A 15,347-nucleotide genomic window follows, 5' to 3' on the forward strand; every position below is an offset into this window, starting at 1 on the left:
TCCACCATTTAGAAATAACTCTAACTTCCTTGGCTGGCGTTATTGACTCATTCTGCTTCAGTATAGTGCCGACGGGTCATGTTTTTGATCATTTATCTCTTTGATTCGATGAATGTCATCCACTTCTTCTCAGCACTGCCCTTCACACTCACTTTCTTCTTTCCCTTGGTTGGACAAACGTAAGACCAATGGTTTTGGTCGAATAATACGGGGTTCACGGTGGCGTTTGCTGCACCAACCAGTGGTGGTGAGGATCATAACCCGACTTTTAACAGTTAGCTCTGACATAAATCGTGTATTTCATGCTAAAGTCTAGTTTTATTTTTTCCAATGGTCAAGTTCGTATCTATAAATAGCACCAATTCGATCGAATAATTTTTTAAACGGACTCGTATTCGTACATTATTTAATTTCTCTGCTTAACCCCTTCCATAATTTTATTCCACATATTGATATGCTGAATTGTTTTAGTGTTGTGCAGGTTGACAGTCATTAATTTAAGTACAGTTTGCTTACAATTTCCTCATCAGGTAGAGCATTACATGCATATTTGATCGTAGGCGAAAACCCACATGATGCCCACAGAGTATACTTTATGGTCGTCTGTATGTAGCCATGCATCTTCTCCTGACGGTTCTCTTGTTTCCCCATCTCCATGAACGCTGTCCCCGTCGCCGCTCGCAGCCAAAGACAAATCGGAGAAGATCTTCGCCTTGTCTTTCGTGAAGCTAATGAGGTACGACGGGACCACCCTGAGGGACGGCGAGCATGATCTCACCGTATACAAGGTACAAATACACCATTGCAGGCCGCTCGGGTGGGAGTGTATAAATAATCCCTATAACTGTCTCCTATGGAGGATTGTGCGGTGGGCTTTCTTATTGAATTGTAAGGCTCGACTGTGGCCTGTAATGTCATTTAAAATGTGTTTTCTGTCTCTTGTTTGGTGTTATTTTCCTCTCTCACTTGGCGTTCTTACAAATGATCTCGTCCAGATAGCACTAGTTTGTTCAGCGACGACCGTACTGCCTTTATGAACACATTATACAATCACTGTTTCATATTAGAAATACTTTCGAGAAGTACTGCGGTACTTTAGGAGCATTTTGAACACAAACACACCTCTATGAAATAAATGTCAGGTAAAAATGTACAAACCCCGTTTCCATATGAGTTGGGAAATTGTGTTAGATGTAAATATAAACGGAATACAAGTATTTGCAAATCCTTTTCAAGCCATATTCAATTGAATGCACTACAAAGACAACATATTTGATGTTCAAACTCATAAACTTTTTTTTTTTTTTTGCAAATAATAATTAACTTAGAATTTCATGGCTGCAACACGTGCCAAAGTAGTTGGGAAAGGGCATGTTCACCACTGTGTTACATGGCCTTTCCTTTTAACAACACTCAGTAAAGGTTTGGGAACTGAGGAGACACATTTTTGAAGCTTCTCAGGTGGAATTCTTTCCCATTCTTGCTTGATGTACAGCTTAAGTTGTTCAACAGTCCGGGGGTCTCCCTTCTGCTATTTTAGGTGCCACACATTTTCAATGGGAGACAGGTCTGGACTACAGGCAGGCCAGTCTAGTACCCGCACCCTTTTACTATGAAGCCACGTTGATGTAACACGTGGCTTGGCATTGTCTTGCTGAAATAAGCAGGGGCGTCCATGATAACGTTGCTTGGATGGCAACATATGTTGCTCCACAACCTGTATGTACCTTTCAGCATTAATGGCGCCTTCACAGATGTGTAAGTTACCCATGTCTTGGGCACTAATACACCCCCATACCATCACAGATGCTGGCTTTTACACTTTGCGCCTATAACAATCCGGATGGTTCTTTTCCTCTTTGGTCCGGAGGACACGACGTCCACAGTTTCCAAAAACAATTTGAAATGTGGACTCGTCCGACCACAGAACACTTTTCCACTTTGTATCAGTCCATCTTAGATGAGCTCAGGCCCAGATAAGCCGACGGCGTTTCTGGGTGTTGTTGATAAACGGTTTTCGCCTTGCATAGGAGAGTTTAACTTGCACTTACAGACGTAGCGACCGACTGTAGTTACTGACAGTGGGTTTCTGAAGTGTTCCTGACCCCATGTGGTGATATCCTTTACACACTGATGTCGCTTGTTGATGCAGTACAGCCTGAGGGATCCAAGGTCACAGGCTTAGCTGCTTACGTGCAGTGATTTCTCCAGATTCTCTGAACCTTTTGATGATATTACGGAGCGTAGATGGTGAAATCCCTAAATTCCTTGCAATAGCTGGTTGAGAAAGGTTTTTCTTAAACTGTTCAACAATTTGCTCACGCATTTGTTGACAAAGTGGTGACCCTCGCCCCCATCCTTGTTTGTGAATGACTGAGCATTTCATTGAATCTACTTTTATACCCAATCATGGCACCCACCTGTTCCCAATTTGCCTGTTCACCTGTGGGATGTTCCAAATAAGTGTTTGATGAGCATTCCTCAACTTTATCAGTATTTATTGCCACCTTTCCCAACTTCTTTTTCACGTGTTGCTGCCATCAAATTGTAAAGTTATGTTACAATGTCCATTTCTCAGATTATATTATTGTTGATGACTGAAATATGCTGATAGCAACCCAACCTAACCCCCTCGCCCCGACCCCCTCCACATCCCACCCCCCGAATTGTACATAATGTAAATAATTCAATGTATATACTCTGATGATTAACTTGTGTGATGACTGTATTATGCTGATGTTATATATTTGTACCATAAATTGATTAACGTGGACTCCGACTTAAACAAGTTGAAAAACTTATTTGGGTGTTACCATTTAGTGGTCAATTGTCCGGTGTATGTACTCTACTGTGCAATCTACTAATAGAAGTTCCAATCAATCCATCAAACAAACTCATTTTCTAGGCCGAAGCAAAGCGGTTGGAGGACTCGTCCCTGTACTTGAACCTGCCCGCCACCAAGATGGAGCTGGAAGAGAAGGGCTACTCAACTACGGGCAAGAGCACGCAGAACCTGGGAAACTGCACCGTCAGCAAAGACTCCTTCCAGATCTCCACCTTGGTCTGCTCCACCAAGCTCACACAGAATGGTAACCACCTCTTTACTCAGTAGACTGACATTTTTTGTCCATCTTGTTTTTGGCTAAAGCGGGTCAGACTGTAAAAGTGTCGTGTCCAAACACTTTGACAAGAATTGTTGTGGCTGTAGGCAACCTCTCCCATGAAATGCATTAGAAGTCTAGCTCTGTGCACTTTAGACAATGTTACTTTGCTGCCGTTGTGAAACTCATGGTTTACAATTAACCCATCTATTACCCGCTGTTAATGCTACTTTCTGCCTATATAGTATTACCTATAAAAGGTCCAAACAAGACCGGATTGTACAAAACCAAATCCATTTTTGCCATTAGAAATGAAGAAAATCCAATTAATCCGTACAAGACACCCAAAAGTATGAACACAAAACACTTTTTATCGAGAATACCGTAATTTCCGGACTATAAGCCGCACCTGACTATAAGCCGCACCAGCTAAATTTAGGGGAAAATACAGATTGCTCCATATATAAGCCGCACCCGACTATAAGCCGCAGGGTTTTGATGTGTAATTAGCGTAGTATATAGGGGTTCCTGCTACCACGGAGGGGATTGTCGGGACAGAGATGACTGTTTGGGAACGCAAAGCGTCCCATTTATTAACAATAAATCTTTCAATCATTCAATCAAACTTTCACATCTTTGACATGGCGAACAGCATTCGTGCAGAGTACAAATAATACAACGGTGCAAAGTAATACAAAGTGCTCGCCTGTACGTTATCAAAATAACCAGCCTACCGGTATATGAAAAGTCAGTCTTTAATCATTGTGTCATCGTCTTCCTCCTGCGTACTAAAACCCCCGAAATCCTCTTCGTCAGTGTCGGAGAAGAACAGGCCGTAAATAAGCCGCACCCTTGTATAAGCCGCAGGGACCGGAACGAGGGGAAAAAGTAGCGGCTTATAGTCCGGAAATTACGGTAGTTCTAGTTTTACATGTAGAGAACGATGTGAAATAAAATGTATTAATAAACATAGATTTGACCTGTTTTAAAGAAGACCTTGCTACAAGTTATTTCCTAAAATCAATACTGTTTCTCACCTTTTTTTTACCACTCCTGAAAAACAACCCCACACCATAATTCCTCCTCCACCAAATTTCACACTCGGCACAATGCAGTCCGAAATGTAGCGTTCTCCTGGCAACCTCCAAACCCAGACTGGTCCATCAGATTACCAGATGGAAAAGCGTGACTCATCAGTCCAGAGAAGGCTCTAGAGTCCAGTGGCGACGTGCTTTACACCACTGCATCCCACACTTTGCATTGGACTTGGTGATGAATGGCTTGGATCAGACCTGGGCATTCTGCGGCCCGCGGGCCGCATCCGGCCCTTTGTGCGTCCCTGTCCGGCCCGCGTGAGGCCAATTATAAATTACAAAATAAATTAAAAAAAATATCTATGTCGAGTGTGTAATACAACGGTGCTGCTTTTGTTTTGAAAATCGTTATTTGTATTTATTCCGTATGGACGTATGCGTGTGCGTGATTGTGAGTGAATGTGAACAGCTGCAATCATTAATTACAAAATAAAGTTGAAAAAACATCCATGTCGTGCGCGCTATACAACTGTGCTGCTTTTATTTTGAAAAGTATTATTTATGGGCGTGTGTCCGTGTGTAACCTGCGAGTGAAGGTGCACATGCAGCGACAAGTGATGCACGGTTTACACCCGAGACGCTAAAAAGAGAAAAGTTGATGAAGAATGGCGTGTTTTCAACAAGACATGGACTGCCAAGCAACGTTCCCTCTAAGGTGCGCGCCTGCGCAATTGCGCACTGCTCAAGCGTCTGCTGCGCGCAGCAAATATATGCCGGGCACCAAATCAAATCCCATCTGAATTCTAAACAAAATAAACACATTTATTTTATGGAATTTTGCAATGCAACTTTGAGTGACAGTGACAACAAGCGGCTTTAACGGTGTTCGTCAACACCGTTCAATTGAACACCGTTCAATTATTGTAACGTCTATCGAGATGCTTCGAGGACAGGAATTATATCGATCACTTTATTGAGCAAAACTGTTTATATTGGGACATAACCACACCAAAAACATGAGTAAAACAATTCTATCTGGAAAAACTAGTAATTTTCTGCCGTACAAACCAGGCCAAAAGCAACTTGTCATCTGTCACCAACACGCATAGCACTAAACCACTGGTGCGTTTATGGCCACACAAAAAGTCGGACAACTCAAACACCACACAAAGTTACACTATGACTCCTCAGTCAAACGTGTGCATATTTTACTGTCATTTATTATTAATGTTAATTTATTTATATTAGTCATGGAATGCTGTTACACACACTATGTTGAAGTATTACTATTATTATTAATTATTATTATTATTATTATTATTATTTATCTTAAGGTATACATCAAAAATAATATTGAGCAAAATTTAATTGAAATATTGTCGATGTGGCCCTCCAGCAGTGCTCGGGTTGCTCATGCGGCCCTCGGTAAAAATTAATTGCCCACCCCTGGCTTAGATGCAGCTGCTCGGCCATGGAAACCCATTCCATGAAGCTCTCTGCGTACTACACGTGGGCTAATTGGAAGGTCACATGAAGTTTGGAGCTCTGTAGCAACGAAAGTCTTTGCACTATGCGCTTCAGCATCCACTGACCCCTCTGTCAGTTTACGTGGCCTACCACTTGGTGGCTGAGTTGCTGTTGTTCCCAAACTCTTCACTTTTCTTATAATAAAGTTGACTTTGGAATATTTAGGAGCGAGGACATTTCACGACTGGATTTGTTGCACAGGTGGCATCCTATGACAGTTCCACGCTGGAAATCACTGAGCGCGGCCCATTCTTTCACAAATGTTTGTAGAAACAGTCTCCATGCCTGAGTGCTTGATTTTAGGACACCAGATTCTCATCATTTGGATGGGTGGCAAAATAATTTCGGCAATATCGTGTACTTGTTGAAAGTGACAATGTGGCCTATGTTTTGCATGGATATATACATTTTTGGCCGGCGTCTTTACGTAAAGAATGCCTCTCTTGTACCCGTGTGTGATGTGGAGGTTGTGCGTTGCCACGGTAATTTCCTCCAACGTTTATTAAAGACATGGTATTTGTGCCTGCAGTGCCCAGCAGGTGAAGTCAGCAGATGAGCGGCCTGCGCACAATGATTGTGGAGGCAGAAATCAGTCATTTCCTCCTCCTGTTTGTCAAATCCCCTTTGCTTCCTGGCTGTAAGAGGAGACGACAGCACCCGCGGTGAAGATTCACCTGCCAACGGAATGTTGGCGAGCTTCCGCGGACGTTAGCAGTCATTTTCTGCGTGATTAGCCACCGTTTTTTACCACTGTGGTGCTATGGAAGCTCTTCTGCATGCAGTTTACTTTTTAGCGGTATTACAACAGTGGTTTTGTTGCCGCTGTGTTAAAAAGATAACAGCACGCCTTTTGAAGATTTAACGGATGGTGGCATGCCTTTGCGAATGTTAGATTTGTTTTTGTTGTGATTAGCCACTGTTTTTTCACTATTTGGATGTGTAACTTTTTCTATTGCTTTTTACAATTGGCTCCGTTGCTGCTCTGCATTGAAGGGACATTGGCCAGCTACGACTAATGTTAGCAATTATTTTTATCGTTTTTATCCACTGGTGGGGTGTTTAAACATGTACGGTAGCTAAGCTGTTTGTCCTAACCGGTATCACATCATTGGTTCTGTTGCTTTGGATTCAGTCGCATTTTCACTCTGCTGTAGTTATTTTTTGCATGACTCAGTCACAGGTTTATTCTGGGGTCGCATTAAAAACTGTACACGTTTTTTTAACAGTACTTAAGATCTCAATGTGTGCCCAAAACTGGGCTATAATTTAAAATTCTGGCAAAGGTATGATGTTTTTTTTTTCTTTAAAAGACAGTTTACAAAAGTTGCTTGATAGTTTGTTGGATACTTTTTTATGTTTAAAGTAGGAGTTAGGCATATTAATAGAGAACAGAAAACTAGAGTGTGAATGTGATGTATAATGTAAAGCGCTTTGGGTGTCGTGCGGGTATAGTATTGCATGCAGAACGGTCCCAGTCTATGAACATTACATCATCACACCCAAGACAATGGGCACATACACATACACCCATCCTACCCCACCCCATGCCTTCACCACTGTTGTTTCCCCTTGGGGTGATAGACGGCTGGCAGCGCTTCATAGCAGCAGTCCTTCCTCCAGGCCCCCAACTCCCCGCTCCTCTGTTGGGAGTTGTCGTGATTAAATGTAACGTGTTTATGTGTGCATTGCATGGAGGTTTTTCCCCACTCCAGACTAGGCCCCCTTAGGAGCCCAGTCTAGATTGTATTTTTTTACTCATCTTCCTCCCCAGCGTTTTACCATTTTCTTATCTTTTACGGGGCACCTTTGGCGTTCCTGTTCTGTAACCCTGTACACTGTTTGTTTGTCTAATCTTGAACGGGTTTGTGCTGAAAACATAGTTTCGTTGTACTTGTGCAATGACAATAAAGTCCTATCCTATCCTATAGCGCTGTATAAATACAAACCATTTAGAGTGCAGTACTTGTCTGCAACCAGCAGAGGCACTATTGATTCACTGTCAACCACTTGGTGCTCTAAAGCAAAAGAACATGATGTTAGCGATTGGAGGTGCGCAAAAAAATGATTCACATCCGAATCGCAGTTCTTATTCATCCCGATTCTAAATCGATTCATAATTTTGAAAAATCAATTAAAAAATATATATATACAGTACAGGCCATAAGTTTGGACACACCTTCTCCTCATCCAATGCATTTTCTTTATTCTCAGGATTGTAGATTGTCACTGAAGGCATCAAAACTATGAATGAACACAAGTGGAGTTATTTACTTAACAAAAAAAAGTGAAATAACTGAAAACATGTTTTGTATTCTAGTTTCTTCAAAATAGCCACCATTTGCTCTGATTACTGCTTTGCACACTCTTGGCATTCTCTCGAGGAGCTTCAAGAGTTGGTCACCTAAAATGGTTTTCACTTCACAGTTTTGAAGATATCAGTGACAATCTACGATGTAAATAGTCATGAAAATAAAGAAAACCCATTGAATGAGAAGGTGTGTCCAAACTTTTGACCTGTACTGTCTAATAATAATAATAATCATGTTTTTTTTCCCTGTCAGAAGCAATTTTTAAATACCTTTTTAGACCATCTCCTTGCAACCAGTAGGTGTTTTTCTAACCTGATATCTTGTTGAAAAAGTTTAATTGTGATTATTGTACCAAATAATACATTGCGACTATTGGTTTGAATCGAGAATCGTGTTGAATTGAGAATCGATTCTGAATCTAATCGTCATAATAATAATAATGATAGATTTTATTTGTAAAAAGCACTTAACATTGAGTAAACAACCTCAAAGTGCCACAGTGTATTAAAAAAATACAATAGATAATACAAATCAAAACTAGAACAGCCTAATAGCTAGAACTAGTATGCTTGTATCTAAAAAAAAAAGGCTTTTCTTAAAAAGAAGGGTTTTTAAGTCTTTTTTAAAAGCATCCACAGTCTGTGGTGCCCTCAGGTGGTCAGGGAAAGCGTTCCACAGACTGGGAGCGGCGGAGCAGAAAGCCCGGTCTCATCCCAGGAATCAGAATCGTATCGAATTTGTTAGGTGCCCAATGATTCACATCCCCTATTAGCAATTGCCAATGGGCGTAATACAACATTGGACTTTAATAGGCAGAACATATTATTTATTTATTTGTTTCTGTCCCATTAAATATACAAAAACAATACATTTTTCTAACATCAAGGTTGTGTCCTTTGAGACTTGTTGTGCATGTTTTATTTGCTCATTCAAATGAGCAGAAGGACACTTTTGTCGCAAGTAAATATTCATATGTTAATTCCAAGTATTTACATTTCAATTGCGCTGCGACAATGTCACCTGTTTTGCATCGCCATTCTTTTGTGGCTGCTTGCTCGCCAGAGCTGCTGTTTACTTAAAATGACTACAAAAATCATTTTTTTGTTTAGTGTATTTATGTCGGTATATGGAAGAAGAGGAAATAAGCTGTTTTTTTTCTTCTGGCTTCATCATTTCAAGCCTGTAGAATACAAATGTTTTTTGATACAAATTGCCTAGACTTGTTGGACTTTGTAGCAAAAGAAGCAGAAACACAGAGGATAACATGCACATTGCTAATATTTCTTTGCATGTTTTCCCAGTCGACCTACTGGGCCTGCTGAAGTGGCGCTCCAACACCAGCCTCCTGCAGCAGAACCTGCGACAGCTGATGAAGGTGGAAGGCGGAGAGGTTGTCAAGGTCAGGGTTGTCGATGATACACTTTGTGCTACTTGCATCGTATTATTGTAGCCTCTTAGATGGCATATTTTGGGGAAAATTCAAGTTGGAACAGGCATCACTCCCAGCTATTGCAAACATGTACAACCACCATCCTATTGGCAAAGAAAAGCAAAACATATATTTTCATGTATTAAAAGGAAAGTAAAATAGAATGGATGTTTATTGCCATTTGCACAGGTGCAGGACAGCTCAGGTCCATTGGAACTTTAGTTTTTTTCCTCTAATCAGCGGCTACAAAAAAAGTGAACAAATATAATGGCAATGTAAGAGGAAAAAAAAAAGAGTACTAAAAAGTACAAAGTAAAATAGATAAGTTGTTTTAGCAGCTAAGTAATTTAAAATATATACTACCGTTCAAAAGTTTGGGGTCACCCAAACAATTTAGTGGAATAGCCTTCATTTCTAAGAACAAGAATAGACTGTCGAGTTTCAGATGAAAGTTCTCTTTTTCTGGCCATTTTGAGCGTTTAATTGAGCCCACAAACGTGATGCTCCAGAAAGTCAATCTGCTCAAAGGAAGGTCAGTTTTGTAGCTTCTGTAACGAGCTAAAGTGTTTTCAGATGTGTGAACATGATTGCACAAGGGTTTTCTAATCATCCATTAGCCTTCTGAGCCAATGAGCAAACACATTGTACCATTAGAACACTGGAGTGATAGTTGCTGGAAATGGGCCTCTATACACCTATGTAGATATTGCACCAAAAAGCAGACATTTGCAACTAGAATAGTCATTTACCACATTAGCAATGTATAGAGTGTATGTGACCCCAAACTTTTGAACGGTAGTGTACTGTACAGAAATGATACACCATAATAATGTAAATATATCATAAAAAAAACAACTGATGAGGGGAAAACTGTACAATAAAAAAAAATGTATAAATGTTTTTTTGTTGCACTTATTATCTCATATTGCGTTTGAGGTTATTGCACACATACATTTCACATTGTATAATTGCACTGTTTTTGTTTTTGAGGTTATTATTGGACACTTGTATTGCATTGTGAGGTTGTCAACTGTCCATTCAGTCTGTGAGCTGTGGGTTAAAGTACTTCCTTCCCATCTTTAGTATCGAAAAATTATGTGTATTGAATATGTTTTGAAATATGTATTGAAAAGACGTATTTTTGTTTATATTTTTGTGCTCTTAATTAGATGACAATAGCATATTGTAATTAATTATTATTTAATTTCAAATATAATATACACATTAATAGAAATAAAGTGATCCTAACACTGATTTTAAAAATGTTTTGAAAACTACAAATATTTCAGTTTGATGTAAAAGCATTATAATTTTTTACTTTTAATTATTTCAATAGGTGATCAATGAATATTTAAAGTATGATTACTGTACGTCCCTCAAGGAAGTGTTGTTGTCACTGACGTGGACCAATTACCACATTTAAATACAAAACCCAAACCCAGTGAAGTTGTCACGTTGTGTAATTCGTAAATAAAAACAGAATACAATGATTTGCAAATCCTTTTCAACTTATATTCAATTGAATAGACTGCAAAGACAAGATATTTAATGTTCTAACTGAGAAACGTATTTTTTTTTTGCAAATAATCATTAATTTAGAATATAATGGCAGCAACATTTTGCAAAAAAGTTAGCTAAGGGGCATTTTTACCACTGTGTTACATGGCCTTTCCTTTTAACAACACTCAGTAAACGTTTGGGAACTGAGGAGACACATTTTTGAAGCTTTTCGGGTGGAATTCTTTCCCATTCTTGCTTGATGTACAGCTTAAAGGCCTACTGAAAGCCACTACTAGCGATCACGCAGTCTGATAGTTTATATATCAATGATGAAATCTTAACATTGCAACACATGCCAATACGGCCGGGTTAACTTATAAAGTGACATTTTAAAATTCCCGCCACACTTCCGGTTGAAAAACTCCTTTGGATATGATTTATGCGCGTGACGTCACAAAATCCACGGAAGTGGTTGTACCCCATCGGACCCGATAGAAAAGCCTCTTGTTTTCTTCGACAAAATTCCACAGTATTCTGGACATCTGTGTTGGTGAATATTTTGCAATTTGTTTAATGAAAAATGGAGGCTGCAAAGAAGAACGTTGTAGGTGGGATGGATCGGTGTATTAGCGGCTAAGTACAATACTTACAGCAACACAACAAGGACTACTTACTACGCCTAGCCGATGCTTGCCGCCAAACCCACGGATGAAGTCCTTCGTCGCGCCGTCGATCGCTGGAACGCAGGTGAGCACGGCTGTTGATGGGAAGATGAGGGCTGGCTGGCGTAGGTGGAGCGCTAATGTTTTATCATAGTTCTGTGAGGTCCGGTTGCTAAGTTGCTAAATTAGCCTTAGCGTCGTTAGCAACAGCATTTTTAAGCCTTACCAGGCTGAGAATTTTTAACCGTGTAGTTACATGTACATGGTTTAATAGTATTGTTGGTCTTCTGTCTATCCTTCCAGTCAGGGGTTTATTTATTTTGTTTCTATCTTCATTTGAGAACGATGCTATCACGCTAGCTCAGTAGCTAAGTGTGTCACCGATGTATTGTCTTGGAGATAAAAGTCACATGAAATGTCCATTTCGCGTTCTCGACTCTCATTTTCAAGAGGATATAGTATCCCAGGTGGTTTAAAATACAAATCCGTGATCCACAATAGAAAAAGGAGAGTGTGGAGTCCAATGAGCCAGCTTGTACCTAAGTTACGGTCAGAGCGAAAAAAGATACGTCCTGCACTGCCTCTCAAGTCCTCATCTACGAATCTTTCATCCTCGCTCAAATTAATGGGGTAATCGTCACTTTCTCGGTCCGAATCTCTCTCGCTCCATTGTAAACAACGGGGAATTGTGAGGAATACTAGCTCCTGTGACGTCACGCTACTTCCGCTACAGGCAAGGCTTTTTTTTGTCAGCAAGCAAAAGTTGCGAACTTTATCGTCGATTTTCTCTACTAAATCCTTTCAGCAAAAATATGGCAATATCGCGAAATGATCAAGTATGACACATAGAATGGATCTGCTATTCCCGTTTAAATAAAAAAAAATAATTTCAGTAGGCCTTTAAGTTGTTCAACAGTCCGGGGTCTCCGTTGTGGTATTTTAGGCTTCATAATGCGCCACACATTTTCAATAGGAGACAGGTCTGGACTACAGGCAGGCCAGTCTAGTACACGCACTCTTTTACTATGAAGCCACGCTAGAGGGGGGTGGGGGGGTTACCCACATATGCGGTCCTCTCCAAGGTTTCTCAAAATCATTCACATCGACGTCCCACTGGGGTGAGTTTTCCTTGCCCTTATGTGGGCTCTGTACCGAGGATGTCGTTGTGGCTTGTACAGCCCTTTGAGACACTTGTGATTTAGGGCTAAATAAATAAACATTGATTGGGAATAAGCGGTAGAAAATGGATGGATGGATGATTGATTGATGAATGACTGTTGTAACTAGGGATGTCCGATAATGGCTTTTTGCCGATATCCGATATGCCGATATTGTCCAACTCTTTAATTACCGATACCGATATCAACCGATACCGATACCAACCGATATATACAGTCGTGGAATTAACACATTATTATGCCTAATTTGGACAACCATGTATGGTGAAGATAAGGTACTTTTTAAAAAAATGAATCAAATAAAATAAGATAAATAAATTAAAAATTAATGAAAATTTGTAAAATTAACTGTTAAAGGTTAGTATTATTAGTGGACCAGCAGCACGCACAATCATGTGTGCTTACGGACTGTATCCCTTGCAGACTGTATTGATATATATTGATATATAATGTAGGAAGCAGAATATTAATAACAGAAAGAAACAACCCTTTTGTGTGAATGAGTGTAAATGGGGGAGGGAGGTTGTTTGGGTTGGTGCACTAATTGTAAGTGTATCTTGTGTTTTTTATGTGGATTTAATAAAAAAAAACCAAAAAACCCCACAAACGATACTGATAAAAAAAAAAACAGATACCAATAATTTCCGGTATTACATTTTAACGCATTTATCGGCCGATAATATCGGCAGACCGATATTATCGGACATCTCTAGTTGTAACACGTGCAGAATGTGGCTTGACATGGTCTTGTTGAAATAAGCAGGGGCGTCCATGATAACGTTGCTTGGATGGCAACATATGTTGCTCCAAAACCTGTATGTACCTTTCAGCATTAATGGTGCCTTCACAGATGTGTAAGTTACCCATGCCTTGGGCACTAATACACCCCCATACCATCACAGATGCTGGCTTTTGAACTTTGCGCCTACAACAGTCCAGATGGTTCTGTTCCTCTTTGGTCCGGAGGACACGACGTCCACCGTTTCCAAAAACAATTTGAAATGTGCACTCACCATACCACAGAACACTTTTCCACTTTGCATCAGTCCTTCTTAGATGAGCTCGGGCCCAGCGAAGCCGGCGGAGTTTCTGGGTGTTGTTGATAAATGGCTTTGGCTTTGCATAGTAGAGTTTTAACTTGCACTTACAGATGTAGCGACCAACTGTAGTTACTGACAGTGGTTTTCTGAAGTGTTCCTGAGCTCATGTGGTGATATCCTTTACACACTGATGTCGCTTTTTGATGCAGTACAGCCCGAGGGATTGAAGGTCACGGGCATGCCACTTATGTGCAGTGATTTCTCCAGATTCTCTGAACTTTTTGATGATATTACGGAGCGTAGATGGTGAAATCCTTAAATTCCTTGCAATAGCTGGTTGAGAAATGTTGTTCTTAAACTGTTGGACAATTTGCTCACGCATTTGTTCACAAAGTGGTGACCCTCGCCACCATCCTTGTTTGTGAATGACTGAGCATTTCATGGAAGCTGCTTTTACACCCAATCTTGGCACCCACCTGTTCCCAATTAGCCTGTTCACTTGTGGGATGTTCCAAATAAGTGTTTGATGAGCATTCTTCAACTTTATCAGTCTTTTTTGCCACTCGTGCCAGCTTTTTTGAAACGTGTTGCACGCATCAAATTACAAATGAGCTAATATTTGCAAAAAAATCACGTTAAGTATCTTGTCTTTGCAGTCTATTCAACTGAATGTAGGTTGAAAAGGATTTGCAAATCATTTTTATTTACGATTTACACAACGGGCCAACTTCACTGGTTTTGGCGTTTGTAAATCATATCAATGTCACCGTCTAAATCTGTCATGTAATAAAAAAAATAAAAAATTGCTTAATCTGGATCAGAACCAGATTGTGCCTTGGACCGCAATGTGAACGCAACACTGACTAGTGCCTTGCTTGTGTTGAATTACACACAGATGTCATCATATCAGTTTTAGTTAGTGCATTTTTGTTGCTTTTGGATTCTGAATAGTTTTAGATTTCAAAGTGGAAAAACCATCCTGCCGAGCCAGGGGCAGATGAGTAAATCACTCTGCGCTCAAAGTTATAGCGGCGCGTCCCCTCGCTCAGACAGTCCTGATTGGGTCCAGATGGATGCGACCGCCACAGCAGGACCGCTTCATTAAACCGCAGGAGTGTGATTACTCTCCGCCACACATTTGCGCACCGTAACCCGAGCCAAAGTGCCTTAAAGGCTCCCGGTGTAAAATTAGATAACATTTTCATTTATACCAGGGATCACCAACCTTTTTGAAACCAAGAGCTACTTTTTGGGTAGTGATTAATGCGAAGGGCTACCAGTTTGATACACACTTCAATAAATTGCCAGAAATAGCCAATTTGCTCAATTTACCTTTAACTCTATGTTATTATTAATAATTAATGAGATTTACACTTAATTGAACGGTTTAAAAGAGGAGAAAGCACCAAAAAAATGACAATTAAATTTTGAAACATAGTTTATCTTCAATTTCGACTCTTTAAAATTCAAAATTCAACCGAAAAAAAGAAGAGAAAAACTAGCTAATTCGAATCTTTTTGAAAAAATTAAAAAAAGAATTCATGAAACATCATTAGTAATTTTTCCT

General features: G+C 40.0%; 1 protein-coding gene across 1 annotated transcript in view; it reads left to right on the forward strand.

Annotated features, from left to right (window-relative positions):
• The window catches only part of dock1 (dedicator of cytokinesis 1), a 483,186-nt gene that overhangs the window by 108,955 nt on the left and 358,884 nt on the right, over positions 1-15,347 (forward strand). Inside the window, exons 17-19 of the mRNA XM_062055356.1 lie at positions 685-788; positions 2,906-3,089; positions 9,273-9,370. Of these exons, the coding sequence (XP_061911340.1) occupies positions 685-788; positions 2,906-3,089; positions 9,273-9,370 (386 nt within the window). The remainder of the gene's footprint in view (positions 1-684; positions 789-2,905; positions 3,090-9,272; positions 9,371-15,347) is intronic.

The sequence above is a fragment of the Entelurus aequoreus genome, linkage group LG08 (assembly GCF_033978785.1).
Source record: "Entelurus aequoreus isolate RoL-2023_Sb linkage group LG08, RoL_Eaeq_v1.1, whole genome shotgun sequence".
NCBI lineage: Eukaryota > Metazoa > Chordata > Actinopteri > Syngnathiformes > Syngnathidae > Entelurus > Entelurus aequoreus.